Source organism: Phacochoerus africanus, chromosome 11, assembly GCF_016906955.1.
Source record: "Phacochoerus africanus isolate WHEZ1 chromosome 11, ROS_Pafr_v1, whole genome shotgun sequence".
In the NCBI taxonomy this organism is placed as follows: domain Eukaryota; kingdom Metazoa; phylum Chordata; class Mammalia; order Artiodactyla; family Suidae; genus Phacochoerus; species Phacochoerus africanus.
In genome coordinates, this window is record NC_062554.1 from 25878235 (window position 1) to 25898032 (window position 19798).

The 19798-nt window shown below is 39.3% G+C and overlaps 1 protein-coding gene across 4 annotated transcripts; it reads left to right on the forward strand.

The window, feature by feature from the left end:
• The first annotated feature begins 45 nt into the window (after positions 1–45).
• C11H11orf54 (chromosome 11 C11orf54 homolog) lies at positions 46–19534 on the forward strand. Of its 4 annotated transcripts, none has more exons than XM_047752702.1 (9): positions 46–123; positions 3355–3507; positions 6473–6571; positions 8302–8375; positions 8556–8657; positions 9896–10072; positions 12114–12263; positions 16230–16346; positions 18110–19534. In XM_047752702.1, exons 2-9 carry the CDS (start codon positions 3453–3455, stop codon positions 18281–18283), a joined length of 948 nt encoding a protein of 315 aa, XP_047608658.1. In that variant the 5' UTR covers positions 46–123; positions 3355–3452; the 3' UTR covers positions 18284–19534. The 4 variants fall into 4 exon arrangements, with proteins under 4 accessions (XP_047608658.1, XP_047608657.1, XP_047608659.1 ...); XM_047752701.1 differs by having other exon boundaries at positions 46–118; XM_047752703.1 differs by having other exon boundaries at positions 46–118; positions 3360–3507.
• The last annotated feature ends 264 nt before the right edge of the window (positions 19535–19798 follow it).

Sequence of the window (19798 nt, forward strand, 5' to 3'; positions counted from 1 at the left end):
TATTGGCTGCCGCGAGGGGCGGGGCGATTTAGAGTGGGCGGGACCTGAGTTTTCTAACCCAGGGGAGGCGGACTTGACTGAGGCCAGGTCAGGCTTCTGGTGTACGCGTCCTTAACCGGTAAGGTAAATGGAATAGTCAAGAACGTTTGGGGAAACTATGAAAAAGAAGTTGTGGGGGCAGGGGAACGGAATGAATGTGAACTGCGAGGAAGAGCCACTTCGCCTGCTTTGACTCCAGTGGTCTCCCTTTGCTGAGCTGTCCTCCGACTTTCCAAAGTCTGACTCCGGGTGTGTGTGTTTGTGTGTGTGTCTACTTTTGCCTTCAAAAATCTCTTCTGTGTAAAATTGTGAGAGGATCATGCTGTGACTGAGAATCGAAATGTGTAACCTTTGTACTAGAAGCCAGTGTTACCCAGTTACGCACTCAGTTCCCTCTCCACCTTCGGACTTGTTTTGTTAACTCAGTCTTTCTTTAGAAACTAAGGGTCAGCCTCCCAGGAGGTGGTTAACACATCATAAGAGATGCCAGCGGGGGCCTTTTTTTTTTTTTTTTTTTTAAATCTTTTTAGCCCTCTTAGTTCCCTGAGCGGTAAATGAGTGTTAAGGTAGAAGTTAAACTAGTTTAGTTTTGGTGGCAATTTTTTCCCCCGAAGTAGTTACAAAAAAGGAATGAGCTGTCCTGATTTGTCTACTTTCAGACCTCTTGTATCATATAATAAAACCAGGAAAGCTGTCTCGTGTTAATTTGTGGTTAGTGTCATCTCGGGATAGGACAGACCTGTGAGGTAATCAGGTTTCTTTACTCAATTTTTCTCTAAATGTTGTTCTAAATTCCAGGCGCAGAAAGTCTGGTTTTCTAGGCATTATGAAGTACTGTCAGCTCCAGGACAGGTATCACATGTCTTAGTCACTGCTATAATCCTAGGCAGGCCTGCATATGCAGTTTGTGAAGCTCAGTACAAAATGAAAATGCATGTATTTTATATGCATAACTGATTCACTTTGCTGCCTGGAGCTAATACAACATGGTAAATCAAGTATACCCCAATAAAATTTTACTCTATTTTACTTATGTTTTTTAGGGCTGCAGGTGCAGCATATGGAAGTTCCCAAGCTAGGGATCCAATCAGAGCTACAGCTGCCGGCCTACACCACAGCTGCAGCAACATGGGATCCAAGCCGCATCTGCTGGATCCCCAACCCACTGAGTGAGGCCAGGGATCAAAACCTGAGTCCTCATGGATACTAGTCGGGTTCGTTTCCACTGCACCACAACAGGAACTCCATAAAATTTTAAGAAAGAAAGAAAATGCAGGGTCTTGTTCAAAAATCTGGGGGAAAATGCCGTTAAAGTTACTGAAGTACAAGCTGTCCCCTTTCTTCTGTAGCATCTCTTTTGCCTTGTCATGGTGTTTTAATTAATAGCATTAATTTGCTATTTATTGTCATTCTAAGTAAAGAAAAATTAAACATTTGAATCAATAGCATGAGTTTTACCACTCTTTATATTGTCCAATGCCAGCTTTAAATACAGACATCAGAATGTTTGAGTCATCTGCAGAAGCATTGCACATACTCCACGGTCCTTTCCATCTTAAAGGGTTCAAATGTAAAGTTAGGAATTGAAAGATGGTGATAACAGAGCATAAACCAAGTGCTACTCTGAGCACATGGTCCTGTGTGACTATAGGAGTTGCACATGCATGAAGCCAGCCCTGTCCTAGAACCTTATGCATGTGGAATATTGTAATTGTTCAGTAAAAAAATTAAGGCTGAGCTGGTATCCAGTTCTATCTTCAAAGAAATCATAGTCTAAGGGAAGGAAACAAAGCAAACAGATGATGACAGTTATACTGAGTGCTATAGGATCCTTCTGTACAATTCTCCCTCATGGTGAGCTGCAATGTGCCATTCCTTTCTCAGTTCATGATATGGCATAATGTGTTGGTTCTGACTTTACACCGGACTAGAGGTAGTTTTGAATTCTGTTTCTGCCACTTAATAGCTGAGTGATCTGAAGTAAATAATATATTCTCTCTGGCCTATTTCCTCTTGTAAAATGAGAAGGATAATACCTTGTTGTGAGAGGTCTTGAGAGAATGTAAAGTGTCTAACATAGTGTCTGGTTTATTGAATACAGTTAATAAATAGTTCTCAGTTTGGTTGCCATTGTTGGTCTGCCCCATAGGCATTGTCTCTGCAGCTTCGTTTTTCCAGCTGCCTCCTATTTTCTGTTCTTCCCTTCTCTAGACCCTGCTTCTGGACCACTGACTCCCAGCTACAGAATCTACAAAATATTGTTTGCCTCCATGTGGCCCAAAGCTGTCCTTCCGGAGCCACTCTGGGTTTATATTAAGACTTTTCTAACCCCTTTCTTTCATCACTCCAACTCCAACTTCCTCCTCCCTACCTCCCACTCACACAGAAACACACTTATACACACACTACATCTCTGTCTTCTGTGGCTGGGTGCTTTCTGGGTTGTCAGCTTGCATTTCTTTTTTTTTTGTCTTTTTTTTTGTTGTTGTTGTTGTTGCTATTTCTTGGGCCGCTCCCTCGGCATATGGAGGTTCCCAGACTAGGGGTTGAATCGGAGCTGTAGCCACCGGCCTACGCCAGAGCCACAGCAACGCGGGATCCGAGCCGCGTCTGCAACCTACACCACAGCTCACGGCAGCGCCGGATCGTTAACCCACTGAGCAAGGCCAGGGACCGAACCCGCAACTTCATGGTTCCTAGTCGGATTCGTTAACCACTGCACCACGACGGGAACTCCTCAGCTTGCATTTCTAAACCAGTTATTCAGATTGTAGCCTCCCAGGATTGGAATTCATTTCTATTTTGATGAGGAAAGAAAATAAAATCCTGACATTCTTTGAAAGCTTGTAAAGGGTGTAAAATTAGGACTGTATTTAATTTAAACTTGAGCCTTTATTATTCCTACTTTAAGTAGAAATGTCTAGAGTGCTTTTATTATCCTCATTTTAAATAAACATGGTATTTACTGAGCAGATTTTGACATGTTCTTAATTAGTACTTCCTGGTTTCTGATAAAGGAAATATAAATTGTTAACATTTGGAAAATATGGATGAAGAATATAGAGGAATTATTTGTATGTATTTACTGTCCATCTGCAATTATTTCAAAAGAAAAAGTTAAAATGGCTCATTCCTGAACAATTATAGCTATTTCAATTCGAAAGTATTTTTGAGGGCATTTCCATCGTGGCTCAGTGGTAAAGGCATTTCTCCCTTGAAATATTAAACACTAGAAGCTGTGGTTGCCTTTCTATGAGGGCAGACACCTAAATGCCCTTTTGCCCTCTTTATGTAACTGAATTCTTTGATTTCCAGAGCAGCAGCTGTTGATGCTTGGTGCACTGTGAACTCTTGTGATAATTAGACAACAACTGCTTTACTTTGTATATCCTCGCACCTAAGGAAGAAAGAAGATGGCTTGTGCTGAGTATTCTTTTCATGTGCCAAGTCTAGAGGAACTTGTTGGAGGTAAATACAATACTAACTCTGAGCTTTCTAAATTATTCAAAGGAAAAAATTTTTAAATACAAACATTCTAAGATTTATACAACAGCACTTTCAATACAGAACTCATTTTCCTTTTTTTAGTATCTATTCTGTACTCTAATTAATGAGAGTCCAAAATTCTGCCCCTCAAAAAAAATAAAAATAAAAAAACCCTAAATTCACCACTGAAAAATTCTTGATGAGATACCAACTTCACAGAATGAAAACGAATTTGGTAATTCAAGATTTAAGTAGGTATGGTGCCCAAAGACTTGCACAGTTTTGCTTTAACTTTTTATCAGTTGCAATAGTCTTTAAATATATAACCTACTGTGGTGTATTAATCATGTTCCCAATATGCTGCTTTTCCCTTTTGATGTAACAGACTGCCAATGAACTTGCTTAGATTTCTCTGTCTAGGTCTCTAGTTATTTCACCTCGTTTGAACAAGAATTTAAGGCAGTTCCCAAGATTAATTAGAAGGAGGGCTAAGAATAAGAATAAAATAAGAATATCAAATGAAGCCAGGAATAGTACTAAAAGAACAGTACTAATCCAAAAAACTTTTAGAATGCTAACATTCATCTGACAGCCTTTCAGTTCTATTCTGAGGGTAACTATAAAGCCGACCCTTACCTCAAAGTGGTAGGTCACCAGTCCTTCTGAGAGGTTGAAGTCAAGACGTATACTCCTGTTTTGCTTGGTTGTGGCTCTCCTAACTTTCCTATTTTTTTTCCCAAATCAAATGGAAGTTAGTAAACAGTCTTCTGAGGAATCTTGTCTTTCTTTAAGTGCCTTCGTAAAACCTATCTTCTCTTGTGTGTTTGTTTTTATTTTCTTTCTGTGTGTACAGAATATATTCAGTATAAAATAGAGATGTAATCCAAGTTTTTGTTTTTGTTTTTGTTTTTGTCTTTTTGCTATTTCTTGGGCCGCTCCCGCGGCATATGGAGGTTCCCAGGCTAGGGGTCCAATCAGAGTTATAGCTGCCAGCCTATGCCAGAGCCACAGCCACGCAGGATCTGAGCTGCGTCTGCAACCTACACCACAGCTCATGGCTGGATCCTTAACCCACTGAGCAAGGGCAGGGACCGAACCCGCAACCTCATGGTTCCTAGTCGGATTCGTTAACCACTGCGCCACGACGGGAACTCCCCATAATCCAAGTTTTTGGCTTAAGTTTTATTTTCAATTTTTTAGCCCTTCATGATTGGTAAAAAAAATAGATTTTACTACATTTCCATATGTTGAATCTTAATTTGTATATTCATAAATATGTGGTCATTAGTCTAGGTAGGGGGATTTTCCAGTCAGTTTGGTTTCTGTTTTCATAGTTAAAAGATCTGGAGTTCCCATTGTGGCACAGCGGAAACGAATCTGACTAGTATCCATGAGGATGTGGGTTCGATCCCTGGCCTTGCTCAGTGGGTCAGGGATCCCACATTGCTGTGGCTCTGGCTGTGGCTGGCAGCTGGAGCTCTGATTCGACCCCTAGACTGAGAACTCCATATGGAATGGGTGCAGCCCTAAAAAGCAAAAAAAAAAAAAAAATCAATCAATAAATAAAAGATCTGGTATGAAATAGCTATATGACTAGATTTAGGATGACTTCCTGTTTTTAGAGAGTCTGAGTCTATAAGACTTAAAACTAATGGCTGACACTACTCTCAGGGAAATTTTTTTATAAACTTTTCATCCTTAAAATTACATTGCTTCTAGATTTCTAACTTTGAGACATCTGTGTTTGCTTTTTTACCTTTTTAATTGGGTTATAACATATGTAAACTACACTAATACTAATTTTAACATTTACACCCGTATCACTTCCATCCAAATCAAGTTATAAAATATTCCCAGCATCCCAGAAGACTCCTTCTCACACTTTCTCAGTCAATATCTCTACCCCAAGAGGTAACCACTGTTCTGACTTCCACTACCTTGGATTAGTTGTCTATCTTTGAAATACAAATAAGTGAAGTCATGTAGTCTTGTGTCTTCTTTTGCTCAACGTTTTGTCCGTAAGCATTAATGAAGTTATTTTATATAACTGCTTACTTTCCAGCAGTTTAAATACTTATATTTCAATATTTGGAATCCTCTCCCCAAAAGAAAGGGATTCTTCATCTGAGTACAGTGTTTATCTTCAATGCTTGATATTCACTACAATTTATGTGGTATTTATGAAGTATTTAGGTATCTTTTTTTTTTGTCTTTTTTGTTGTTGTTGTTGTTATTGTTGTTGTTGTTGCTATTTCTTGGGCCGCTCCCACGGCATATGGAGGTTCCCAGGCTAGGGGTCGAATCGGAGCTGTAGCCACCGGCCTACGCCAGAGCCACAGCAACGCGGGATCTGAGCCGCGTCTGCAACCTACACCACAGCTCATGGCAACACCGGATCGTTAACCCACTGAGCAAGGCCAGGGACCGAACCCGCAACCTCATGATTCCTAGTCAGATTCGTTAACCACTGCGCCACAACGGGAACTCCATTTAGGTATCTTAATATACGTATCTTATGATTTATTATGTGTCTAGTGTCTAATTACATTCATTAATAAGATCCCCTCTTTCTTTTTTTTTTTGTCTTTTTAGGGTCACCCGAGGCATATGGAGATTCCCAGACTAGGGGCCTAATCAGAGCTGTAGCCACCAGCCTACGCCACAGCCACAGCAACACCAGATCCAAGCCATATCTGCAACCTACACCACAGCTCATGGCAATGCTGGATCCTTAGCCCACTGAGCAAGGCCAGGGATTGAACCTGCATCCTCATGGATACTAGTCAGATTTGTTTCCACTGAGCCATGCCAGGAACTACGACCTCCTCTTTTTTAATTATACAAGTTTAGGTTGCAGGTGTGTTGCACAAAAAGTTGAGGGAAGATTTGCTATGTGATGGCAAACTGCTACTTAATGTTAAATAACACTTTTTCTTGTCTTTATTAGTTCTGCAGAAGGGGCTGAAAGATAACTTTGCTGATGTCCAGGTCTCTGTAGTTGATTGCCCTGATTTGACTAAGGAGCCATTTACCTTTCCTGTAAAAGGTAAGCAATTTTTGCAGTTAGCATTTGTTTTTCAGTTCTAATCTCTTTCTGAAACCAGAATTATTTTTATGGATTATCTCAAATTATCTCCACATAAAGGATATTGCACCACCTTTTAGAGTAAATTATGCTTAATTTCTGTTTTCTAATACTGATTAAATTTCATTTTGTACCCTTGAAGGTGTTTTATGTACTTTTATAAGTTTCACAGTTTATGTAATATTCAGTAGGCTAGAATCCTAGAGATCACATGAGAGTTTTGTTTTGAATTCTTCAGGTGACTGTTATGGAAGCTTAAATTTTCATGTTTTTATTTATTTATTCAAGACCAGAAGGGATCTTAAAATCCTTGTATTTGAATTATCCATTAAATACTTACATCCCTTCAACAATTTTTCAAGTGATCAGCCAGCCAATGTTTAAAGTGAGAAGAAAGGGAAATTAATATTAAGTAAATATAATTGGCACACGGTATGTTGAGCTGCATTTGATGTCTTATTTTATAACACTGCAAGGTAAGTACTAGCACCAGTTTATAGATGAGAAAACTGAGGTTCAGAGAGAATAAGTAAGCTCAGTGTGAATCATAAATATATCTACATTTACTATGGAATGATGTTAGTATAAAACTTACAAAACTACTTTTTCCTCAGACAAAAGGTAATTATTTTCCAGTCTACATTTAAAAAAAAAAAAAGTGCCTTTTCCCAAATTGTGTCTAGCTATACCTGTGATGTTAATAAAAAATGTATATAGAAAGTTCCTAGCATCTGGAATGTCCTGGTGGCTCAGTGTTGTCATTGCTGTGGCTGTGGTTACTGCTGTGGTGTGGGTTTGATGTGGGCCCAGGAACTTCTGCATGCCATGAGGGTGGCAAAGAAAGAAAAGTTTGTAGCATCTGAAGTTACTTCTGATTACTTGTCATTTTTATAAACAACCTTGGGAACAAACAACTTTGACAATATGGGTTTTTTTTTTTTTTGCTTTTTAGGGCCGTACCCACAGCACATGGAAGTTCCTGGGCCAGGGGTCAAATTGGAGCTGCAGCTGCTGACCTACACCACAGGACAATATGGATTTTTAAAAGAACTGATATTATATTTTACCAGAGCAAAATATTTTATTTTATTTATTTTTGCTTTTTAGGCCTATACCTGTGGCTAGGGGCCAAATAGGAGCTGCAGCTGCTGGCCTATACCACAGCCACAGCAAGGCGGGATCTGAGCTGCGTCTGCGACCTACACCATAGCTCACGGCAACGCCAGATCCTTAACCTACTGAGCGAGGCCCGGGATTAAACCCTCGTCCTCATGGATAATAGTTGGTTTCATTACCCACTGAGCCACAGTGGGAATTCCTAGAGCAAAAATATTTTAAATTAAAATAGAATTTTAGCTTAGCCCCCCCAAAAAATATTTTTAAAGGAATAGGTCATTATAGACTAATTCTAGAAACCTCATCCAACCCAAACTTTGGCCTCAATTCTGGCCCTTGCCCTATCATCAACTTTCTGTTGTCTTCATGCTACTAACTATATCAAGTCATGCTTGGGACAGTGTTAGAAGCACAAGTAGTTAGGAGAGGGGAACTAGCACTTACATCTACCAACCCCTATTATTTGAGAATGGTAAAGTTATATACTCTTAAAAAATTGGTGTCTTCTGGCATTTTACACTTAAATTTAGATGTTTTCCTATTCTTAAGACAGCTTTTTTTTTTTTTTTTTTAAGGCATCTGTGGGAAACCTAGAATTGCAGAAGTAGGAGGTGTGCCTTACCTACTGCCTCTTGTAAATAAAAAAAAAGTAAGTGTACTTTTACTTTTCACATTCACATGAAGGTTATGGAAGTTGGGTTGATTCCTCTTTTTATTATTAGAAGACCCATTGACCAAGGTGACAAGGAAGTGATAATGGACTCAGTAATAAAAAGTAAACCTGGCAATTTATGTAAGATTTAAATAATATGCTTTTTCTCTTGTATAGGTTTATGATCTAAATAAGATTGCAAAAGAAATTCAGCTTCCTGGAGCTTTTATTCTTGGGGCAGGAGCAGGCCCGTTTCAGACTCTGGGATTCAATTCTGAGGTCAGCATATATTTAATTATTTGTTTATTGATTTGACATTTAGTTTGCCTTTTTCCTTTTACTGCCCTATCAGAAATCCTGTCTTCTGAATGAATTATAAGTGGTTGTTTTCATCTCTTTCTACAGATTTGACACTGCTTGACCCAGCTTTAGAGTACAGCATATGTTCCAGTTAGTCCAACTGAAATGGAGCACTAATCTCTAATTTCAGATTTTCTTAAGGCATATACTTAGTCTTAGGTGAGTCCATCGAAAGTCCTAATGTAGTTTGGGAAGGACTCTGGACTCTGAAAGATTTTATTCCTGACACATCAGAGGATTCCTAGCTTCTCTGTGATCTTTGCTGGCTTAAGAGGGCAGCTTTCAGTCAGAAGGTGAATGGAATATTTAACAGTCTAGTCAACTCACTCTTTTAGACCAGACAGTAGGGACCTACCCTAGTACTATGATTACTGTTTGCAAAATGTACTATCTATATTACTGCATATGTCGACATAGTTCCTACATAAAAAAAAAAAAAAAAATCACTGTTTTTTTCACATCTCATGAACAGAAGAGTGAATAACCTCCTCTGTTTGTTCATTCTCTCATCTCCTCTTACAGACGTGACCATCAGTCAGTAATCAGACATTAGTCAGTACTTTCACGGAAACCTTAATATAATTTGCCTAGTGTTAAAGACAGAAAATGCTGGAGTCCCCATTGTGGCTCAGTGGTAATGAACCCAACTAGTATCCATGAGGACATGGCTTCTATCCCTGGCCTTGCTCAATCAGTTAAGGATCCGGCGTTGCCATGAACTACGGTGTAGGTCAGTGTGGGATGGGGCTCGGATCTGGTGTTGCTGTGGCTATGGTGTAGGCTGGCAGCTGCAGCTCCAATTCCGTCCCTAGCCTGAGAACTTCCATATGTCATAGGGGCAGCCCTAAAAAGGGAAAAAGAAAAAAAAAATAGAAAAAGTTTAAAATTGAACATGAGACATTTTAAAGCATATGCTACAGTGTCACAGAAACACTATAATACTGTAAACATTTTATAAAATGTTTTTTCAGTTATTTTATATTTGTAAATCTTTCAATATTTTGGGTCTAAAATTATTTTATTTTTCATATTTTCTTATTTGCTCTTGAAGTGAAGTATCTTAAAGTTTAGGACAAAATATTTTGTTGCATTATTCAAGATAACCTTCTTTGCACAGAGATACCGGGATTGACTTCTTCCCTTACTTTTCTTTTCAGTTTATGCCAGTTATTCAAACAGAATGTGAACACAAACCTCCTGTGAATGGAAGTTACTTTGCTCGTGTTAACCCTGAAGATGGAGGGTGCCTACTAGAGAAATACAGTGAGAAATACCATGATTTTGGGTGTGCATTACTGGCTAATCTTTTCGCCAGTGAGGGCCAACCTGGAAAGGTGACTATATCCATAAAAATACAGTATTATCCAAAAGTCCTCAGATAGCTAATAATTTGATGTTTATTGCTACTATTATAGTTTTCTTAAGAAAATCCAAAGCTACCTGTCAAATCTCTCTCTCTTTTTTTTTTTTTTGGTTGCACCTGCTTCCCCATGCCACAGCAGTGACAACATAGATCCTTAACCCACTGAGCCACCAGAGAATTCCCTCAAATCTTTTTAAGTAACCCAGTTATGAAAGTTTCAGAGGGTACTACAGGCAGAGTGAAAGTCTTATTTAAAACTTAGGTTAAGAATAATACTTAGCAAGCAATACCCTTTTTTTTTTCAAGGAACTAAAATGTAGTAAGAGGAATTCCCATTGTGGCTCAGTGGAAATGAACCTGATGAGTATACGTGAGGATGCAGTTTTGATCCCCAGCCTCGTTCAGTGGGTTAAGGATCCTGCATTACCGTGAGCTCTGGTGTGGGTTGCAGGAGGCTCATATCCTGCATTGCTGTGGCTGTGGTGTAGGCAGGCAGCTGTGGCTCTGATTCAGCCCTTAGCCTAGAAACCTCCACATGCTTCGGTGCTCTTTCAAGAGCAAAACATTTTTTAAAAAATTAAAAAATAAAAGGTAAAAAGATATTAATGTGGGCGGTGAGTTACTCAAATAGATGAACTATGAGGCTGAAATAGATAATATCTACCTGTAGTTAGTATATATGTAACTTGCTCATTCTTGACTGATCAGACATTGATTTAGATAGAACCGATGGTAGCAGAAATTATAAAAAGAGAACATAAGGAGAATTAATGCCTCACTTCATATTTATTTCCTCTTAGTACAAAAAAAAAGATGATTTCATGTTCTAAAGTTGTAATGCTAGTTGCACAATTCTATAAATATACTGAAACCCGTTGAATTGTGTACACTTTAAATTGGTGGATTGGGAGTTCCCATCATGACTCAGCAGAAATGAATCTGACTAGCATCCATGAGGGCACAAGTTCTCTGGCCTTGCTCAGTGGTTAAGGATCCAGCGTTGCCTTGAGCTGTGGTGTAGGTTGCAGATGTGGCTTGGATCCTGAGTTGCTGTGGCTGTGGCATAGGTGGGCAGCTACAGCTCTGATTCGACCCCTAGCCTGGGAACCTCCATATGCCACGGGTGTGGTCCTAAAAAGACTAAAATAAAATAAATAAATAAATCAGTGCATTGTATGGAATGTGAATTATATCCCCAATAAAATGGTTATCTTTTTTAAAAAAGATGATTGTAGTTTTGGCAGTTGTGACAACTCTCAGATTTTTGTAAAGAGATGGCTACTTTAGCCACTTTGAGATATGAGATAGTGAAGCAAAAATAATGTAGTAAAGTGGAGGTGACGTAAGTGCAGAACTTTAAAGAAAATGAGAAAATGTAGTCATTTCCCCTCCCCTCCAGCTATCAGAAATTAATCCCTTTAAACGAAGGAATTCTCAGTCTTTTACCACCCTGGCATATAATAAGAATCTCTGGGGAGTTCCCATTGTGGCACAAAGGGATTGGTGGCATCTTGGGAGCGGTGGGACTCAGGTTCGATCCCCAGCCAATACAGTAGATTGAGGATCTGACGTTGCCACAGCTGCAACTTAGGTCGAAACTGTGGCTCAGATCTGATTCCTGGCCCAGGAACTCCACATGCTACCAAGCAGCCAAAAAAGGAAAAAAAAAGAGAGAGAGAATCTCTGGAGTTCAGTGTAGAATTTAATTTTATAAAATTTAGCTAAATTTATGCAATTTACCTATAACTCTCTTTTTCAGTCCAAGAAAGCACAAATAAGACTAATTATTACAGTAAATGATGTACAACTCATACACACATGTATCTAATACTGTACATATTATTGATCAAGACTTAAGAGGATTGGGATACTTCTGTTTATGTCTGGGTGCTCTACACAAACAAGTGAATATTTACTTGATGGCACTGATTATATAATGTTTCACTTTAGTAGTTATTTACATAATGTTTTGCAGCTTGGAACAATGGTATACATATTTATGTCCTCTCTAGGTCATTGAGGTAAAAGCCAAAAGAAGAACTGGAGATCTTAACTTTGTGACTTGTATGAGACAGACTCTTGAAAACCATTATGGAGATAAGCCTGTAGGGATGGGAGGTACTTTCATGATTCAGAAGGGAAAAGTGAAGACTCACATTATGGTAAGGGCCTATGTGCGTTTTGTGTGTGTCTGTGTGCATAAGCGCAGGTGCTTAAGATCTTAGGTTTTTTTTTTGCTTTCTCAGCGCCACACCTGCAGCATATGGAGGTTTCCAGGGTAGGAGTCACATCGGAGCTGCAGCTGCTGGCCTACACCACAGCTCACGGCAATGCCAGATCCTTAACCCACTGAGCAAGGCCAGGGATCAAACCCACAACCTCAAGGTTCCTAGTTGGATTTGTTTCCACTGCACCATGACAAAACTGGTTGATTTCATTGATAGAAATCCAAACCTCAGTACAAAGGCTTTGCTGTTAAGATAGTTGTGGTTCTAGGCAAAGAACTCATTTTGAAAATTATAATCTGGGAGTTCCCGTTGTGGCTCGGCACGTTACAAACCTGACTAGTACCCATGAGGATATGGGTTTGATCCCTGGCCTCATTCAGTGGGTTAAGGATCCCATGTTGCTGTGGCTGTGGTATAGGCCTGCAACTGCAGCTCCGAATTTGACCCCTAGCCTGGGAACTTCCACGTGCTTCAAATACAATAATAATCATAATAATAATAATCTTATGGGCTAAATATAGAAGCAATAATAATCATCATAATAATAATCTTATGGGCTAAATATAGTAAGTTTATAAGACATTAATGATGGAATACTATATGAAGACGGGATCTCCTGGGAATTTAAGACTTAAAATAATTTTCAGTAGGTGAGGGAATGAACAAATGAGCAAATGAATGAACAAATGAAGTGTAAAAGTGGTTACAACTCGGAGTTCCCATTGTGCCTCAGTAGTAATGAACCTGACTAGTATCCATGAGGATGCAGGTTCAATCCCTGGCTTCATTTAATGGGTTAAGGACCTAGCGTTGCTGTGAGCTGTGGTGTAGGTCACAGGTGCAGCTAGGATCCCAAGTTGCTATGGCTGTGGCATAGGCCAGCAGCTGCAGCTCTGATCCTACCTTTAGCTGGGAACTTGCGTAAGCTGTGGGTGCAGCCCTAAAAAGACAAAAAAAGAAGTGATTACAACTTAATTTTTTAATAATATAGCTATCAGAAAATATATTCTTTTAATGTTTTTTTTTGTCATGATAATTTTATTTATTTTTTTTTGTCTTTTGTCTTTTTTTGTTGTTGTTGTTGTTGCTATTTCTTGGGCCGATCCCGCGGCATATGGAGGTTCCCAGGCTAGGGGTCGAATTGGAGCTGTAGCCACCGGCCTACGCCAGAGCCACAGCAACGCGGGATCCGAGCCGCGTCTGCAACCTACACCACAGCTCACGGCAACGCCGGATTGTTAACCCACTGAGCAAGGGCAGGGATTGAACCCTCAACCTCATGGTTCCTAGTCGGATTCGTTAACCACTGCGCCACGACGGGAACTCCTGTCATGATAATTTTAAGTGGAAGGCCAGCTGATTCTTCATAGAAAGATACAACATTTGTGAAACAACTCACTTTTCCAAGTTATTTAGAACAAAAGTATGGATAAATCTGTTGGTAAGCACCAAAGGATTATAGGATTTGTTAAAATTCAGGTACCCAACACTTTATGATTAACCATTGTTACCATAATGTATATTAGGTCTCTAGAACTTATTCATTTTATAACTAAAAGTCTGCACCCTTTGATCAACATGTCGTTATCCCTATTCCCCACCCCCGCCCTCAGCTTCTGGCAACCATTGTTCTACTGTTTCTCTAAATTGGACTTTTTTAGATTCCATATAGCAGTGATGTCATGCAATATTTGTCTGTGACTGGCTTGATTCACTTAGTATAATATCCTCCACATTCACTGACATGGTTGCAAATACAGGGTTTCCTTCTTTTTAAGCCTGAATAAGATTCATGTTTATAATTTCTTTATCCATTCATCTGCTGATGGACACAGGTTGTTTTCCTGTCTTGGCTATTGTGAATAGTGCTGCAATGAACATAGGAATGCAGCTATCTCTTTATGATGGTCATTTCTTTTCCTTTGAATATATACCCAGATGTAGAATTACTGGAACATATAGTAGTTTTATTTGTAATTTTTTGAGGAGCCTCCATAATGGCTGTACCAGTTTACATCCCCACCAACGAGTGGACAAGGTTTCCCTTTTCTCCACATCCTCGCCAACACTTTGTACCCCGTTATTTTGGTAATAGCCATCTTCGTTAGCATGAGATGACAGCTCATGGCTTTGATTTGCATTTCCCTGATGAATAGTGATATCGAGTGCTTTTTTCATATACCTGTTGACCATCTATATGTCTTCTTTGGAGAAATATCTAATTCAGTCCTTTGATCATTTAAAAAAATTTTTTTTGTTATTGAGTTGTATGAGTTCCTTACATATTTTGGATATTAACTCCTTATCAGCTATATGGTTTGAAAATATTTCCTCCCATTCCATAGTTGCCCTTTCTTTTTGTTGACTGTTTCCTTTGCTGTGCAGAAGATTTTTAGTTTGATGTAGTCCCACTTTTATTTTTCTTTTTGTTTCCTGTACTTACAATGCATATCCAAAAAGTCAAATCCAATGTCGAAACCTTTTCCCTATGTTTTCCTTCTAAGAGTTTTATGGTTTTAGCAGTTACATTTAGGTATTTGATCCATTTTTTGTATACAGTGTAAAGTAAGGGTCTAACTTCCTTCTTTTGCATGTGGATATCGTTTTCCCAGCACAGTTTGTTGAAAAGACAGCCCTTCCTCACTGAATAGTCTTGGCACTCTTGTTGAAAATCATTTGACCCATGTAGGTTTACTTCTGGGATCTCCATTCTATTCCATTGATCTGTGTACTTGTCTTTATGACAGTAGCCACTGGTTTTTTTATTACTATAGCTTTGTAGTAAGCTTCATATCAGTAAGTTTGAGACCTCCAACTTTTTTCTTTTTCAAGATTGTTTTGGCTTTCAGGGTCCCTTGAGATTCCATATGAATTTTGGGATGGATTTTTCTGTTTTTGCTAAAAATATCATTGGGATTTTGATAAGAATTGCATTGAATTTTTTTTTGGCGGGGGGCGGGGGGGGGGGGACATGCCCACAGCATGCAAAAGTTCCTGGGCCAGGAATCAAATCTGCACCACAACACTGAGCCAAACCATAGCAGTAACAATGCTGGATCCTTAACCTGCTGAGCTACCAGGGAACTCCAGGAATTGCAGTGAAACTTTAGATCACTTTTGGCAGTACTGACATCCTAACAATATTAAGTTGTCCAGTCCACAAACACAAGATGTTTTTACATTTTTGGAGTCTTTTAAAAATTCTTTTCAGCAGTGCTTTTGTACTTTTCAGTGTACAAGTTGTTTGTCCTCTTAAACTTATTCCTTAGTATTTTATTCCTTTTGATACTTCTATCCTACTTTATCTTTTTTTTTTTTTTGGCATTTCTTGGGCTGCTCCCACGGCATATGGAGGTTCCCAGGCTAGGGGTCTAATCGGAGCTGTAGCCACCAGCCTATGCCAGAGCCACAGCAACGCGGGATCCGAGCCGCGTCTGCAACCTACACCACAGCTCACAGCAACGCTGGATCGTTAACCCACTGAGCAAGGGCAGGGACCGAACCTGCAACCTCATGGTTCCTAGTCGGATTCGTTAATCGCTGCGCCATGACGGGAACTCCTCTACCCTACTTTAATTGCCTTTTTTCCCCCCACATACCAGTAACAATAATGACATTTAAGGTTAGGATGAGGATTTACTCACAGGAAAACTGAGAGGCTAAAAAAATAAAAATATAGCAATAGACTCCTTCATTATTCATCCATATCTTTTAGTGTATACACATTGATTGTTGGTCCTGTTGAAAACTAGGGTGTATAACTTCTTTTGATGCCAAAAATAGCAGCAGAATATATAAGAAGGCTTAAAGGTTTTAACTTAATGAAATTATGTATAATTAAAAATTTTAACTATCAATAATATTCAGTATGTTTACTTGTTTGATGGCCTTTTATTGCAGCCTGCAGAATTTTCTGTCTGCCCCTTGAACTCTGATGAAGAGGTGAATAACTGGTTGCGTTTTTATGAGATGAAGGCTCCTTTGGTTTGTTTGCCAGTTTTTGTCTCCAGGGACCCAGTAAGTCTATGTCTGTCTTTTATACTGCAATAAATTACAATGATAATGCTTGATTTTTAGAATTAGACACTTTTTGTGTGCTTATATAAGAACTAAGATGGTCTCTAAAGCTATCTTCGAAGGTAAGGGAGCAAGTAGCCGACCACCTATGATTTAGGCAGAGCAGATTTTACCTTTGGAGAATTGAAGGCACAGGCATTTTATTTTATTTATTTATTTATTTTTTTGTCTTTTTTTGTTGTTGTTGTTGCTATTTCTTGGGCCGCTCCCGCGGCATATGGAGGTTCCCAGGCTAGGGGTCGAATCGGAGCTGTAGCCACCAGCCTATGCCAGAGCCACAGCAATGCGGGATCCGAGCCGCGTCTGCAACCTACACCACAGCTCACGGCAACGCCGGATCGTTAACCCACTGAGCAAGGTCAGGGACCGAACCCGCAACCTCATGGTTCCTAGTCGGATTCGTTAACCACTGCGCCACGACGGGAACTCCCGGCACAGGCATTTTAAATAACACCCAACACCACGTTATTAAATAGTAGAATCAGGACAGGATTTGGATCTCCTATCATTTTATTTGCTATTCTTTATACTGTTTATTTTATTCTAATATTCTACCCCAGAAAATGTAATATAGGCTAATTTGAAGCAAATATTTAGCAAAATACTGACTAGTTATATCTTTTGATCCACGGATTACATGTCTAGAAAATTATCATTAAATATATGCTTAAGTGTGTAAAATGATTAGTTAAAAGGTTTATTCGTGACAAGAATGTGCTAATAGCATAAGCATTGGAAATAGGAGTTCCCATTATGGCGCAGTGGAAACGAATCTGACGAGGAATCATGAGGTTGCGGGTTTGGTCCCTGGCCTCAGTGGGTTAAGGATCTGGCATTGCTGTGAGCTGTGGTGTAGGTCACAGACGCGGCTCGGATCCCGCATTGCTGTAGCCCTGGCGTAGGCTGGCGGCTGCAGCTCCGATTAGACCCGTGGCCTGGGACCCTCCATGTGCTGTGGGTGCTGCCCTCAAGGAACAGAAGACCAAAAAAAAAAAAAAAGAATTGGAAATAATCTCAATATCAGTTGGAAAGTGATATGTATATACAATTGAATACCATGTAGGTATGAAAGAATTAAAAAGCTCATTTATGATCTGATACACTGTAGTGTTAAATGAAGAAAGGCAACACACAGCACAGGAGGAGCAGAGTGCTACCACATGAGTAATTTAAAAAAATAAATAAATCTGGAAGGATATAGAAGAAACTGCTTACTTTGATTGCCTTCAAAGAAAGGAAGCGAGTGGTGAGGGCAGGAGGTGGAAAGATATATTTTACTGAATATATCTTTTTGTACCCTCTGATACACACACACACATATTTGTCTTTTTAGGGCTGCACCACAGCATATGGATGCTGCTAGGCTAGGGGTCGAATTGGAACTGTAGCTGCCAGCCTATACCACAGCCCCAGCAAAGCAGGATTGGAGCCGCATCTGCAACCTATACCACAGCTCACAGCAACACTGAATGGGCCAGGCAAGGGATAGAACCCGAGTCCTCATGGATACTAGTCAGGTTGGTTACCACTGAGCCATGATGGGAACTCCTGTACCCTCTTATTTTTGAATCATGTGAATGTGTTACCTACCAAAAAATAAAATAAAATTGATTGTAACATAAATAAAAAGGTCTCCCATCCCCTTACACAAGTTCTATGCAAAATAATTGGAACAGTAACAGCCAGCTTCTCTGTTGTCCTAGGGGTTTGATTTGCGGTTGGAGCACACTCATTGTTTCAGTCACCATGGAGAAGGTGGACACTACCACTATGACACCACCCCAGATACAGTGGAATATCTTGGATACTTCTTACCTGCAGAGTTTCTCTATCGCATTGATCAACCAAAAGAGACCCATTTATTTGGGCGAGATTAAATCAACTAATACTCATTTAGAAGAAGAAATAATTAACTAAGGTTAATTGATTGATTACCTCATTGATACTAATATAAAATTCAATAGAAATGATCTATCTCACTACTTGAGCCCTATTTCTTAGGGCCACTCCCATGGCATATGGAGGTTCCCAGGCTAGGGGTCCAATTGGAGCCGTAGCCACCAGTCTACGTCACAGCCACAGCAACGAAGGATCCAAGCCACGTCTGCAACCTACACCACAGCTCATGGCAACGGCATATCCCTAACCCACTGAGCGAGGCCAGGGATTGAACCCGCATCCTCATGAATACTAATCAGATTCATTCACAGCGGAACAAATTTTTTTTGCCTTCGAAATGAGAGGAATGTTGACAATGTGTTCTGTGTTATTTCAAGGATCTATATGATAGGGATTATTGGGAACAAAGACACATGATGGAGATGTTCCTCATTAATTTCTTTATTCTAAAAATCAGTCTTATATTTATGCTTTAAATATAAACAGGATCAAGAATCAAGTGAGTATTCCTACTGGCTAATGGTAATAACTTACATTTGTGTAATACTCAGTTTTTCAAATTAGTCTCAGAACCCCTAAATGGGTGTTCCTGGATACTAGAAAGTTCAGTGTTGGAAATGTAAACACTTGTTACTTCTTTCTACTGAATTTTAAAAATCCATTTTAGAAGTCAGAGCACACTTTTCATGGAATAAGGTAGTCAGAGGGGGCAACTTCACTCCCTTTAGTGAACCTGAACCATATTCAGGAGTTTGCAATTTGCCTTTCACAAATATTGGCAACTAGATGGTTAGCCATGATTCCTCCCTTGTTTGGATTGTCAACTGGAAGCAATTTGTACCTCCTTGGTTATTTACAGATAGAGAAAAGAAACAGCATCGAAATACAGCTTTGAAGTGAGAATGCTTTCATTTATAAGTGAGGCTATTGCTAAATATGACTAACTGTCCTTCATGAAATATAAAATTATACTCTTACTGATTGTCCTGGTTGAAATTTTCCTGTTTTTCTATAATAATCATTAGCCAAAACAAGTTTCTAATCTTGTAATGCCAACAGTGTGCAGATTTAGGAGCTTTTTAGTACTAAGCATATAATAAATCTTCAGTAAATATTTTTGTCTTTGGATGCTAACTATAATATGTATAAGGAGTATAAATTCTTAAGTATTATTTAAAAATAAACACTAGTTTGTAGCAAAAAATGAATAAAAATGTTACTTTCATAATTGATACTGTGTTTCTTTTTTTTTTTTTTCCCATGGCATGCAGAAGTTCCCTGGACAGGGACTGAACCTGAGCCTCAGCAGTGACAATGTGAAATCCTTAACTGCTAGGCCACCAGGGAACTCCTGTCTTTCTTTTTGATATTCTACCTCCAGAGAAAATATCAGTAATCATTTGTTTTAAAAAATACCTATTGCGCACTTACCCTGCCCCCTGGAATGTAAACTCTGCGGCAAGGGCTTTGATCACCACTATAGCACTAGTGCC

Bases quoted from the DNA above. Each gene is read 5' to 3' on its own strand.
- C11H11orf54 (XM_047752702.1), top strand. From the start codon at position 3,453: ATGGCTTGTGCTGAGTATTCTTTTCATGTGCCAAGTCTAGAGGAACTT. The intron at 8,658-9,895 runs GTCAGCATATAT...TTTTCTTTTCAG, and splicing joins CTCTGGGATTCAATTCTGAG to TTTATGCCAGTTATTCAAAC. The intron at 16,347-18,109 runs GTAAGTCTATGT...CTGTTGTCCTAG, and splicing joins TTTTTGTCTCCAGGGACCCA to GGGTTTGATTTGCGGTTGGA.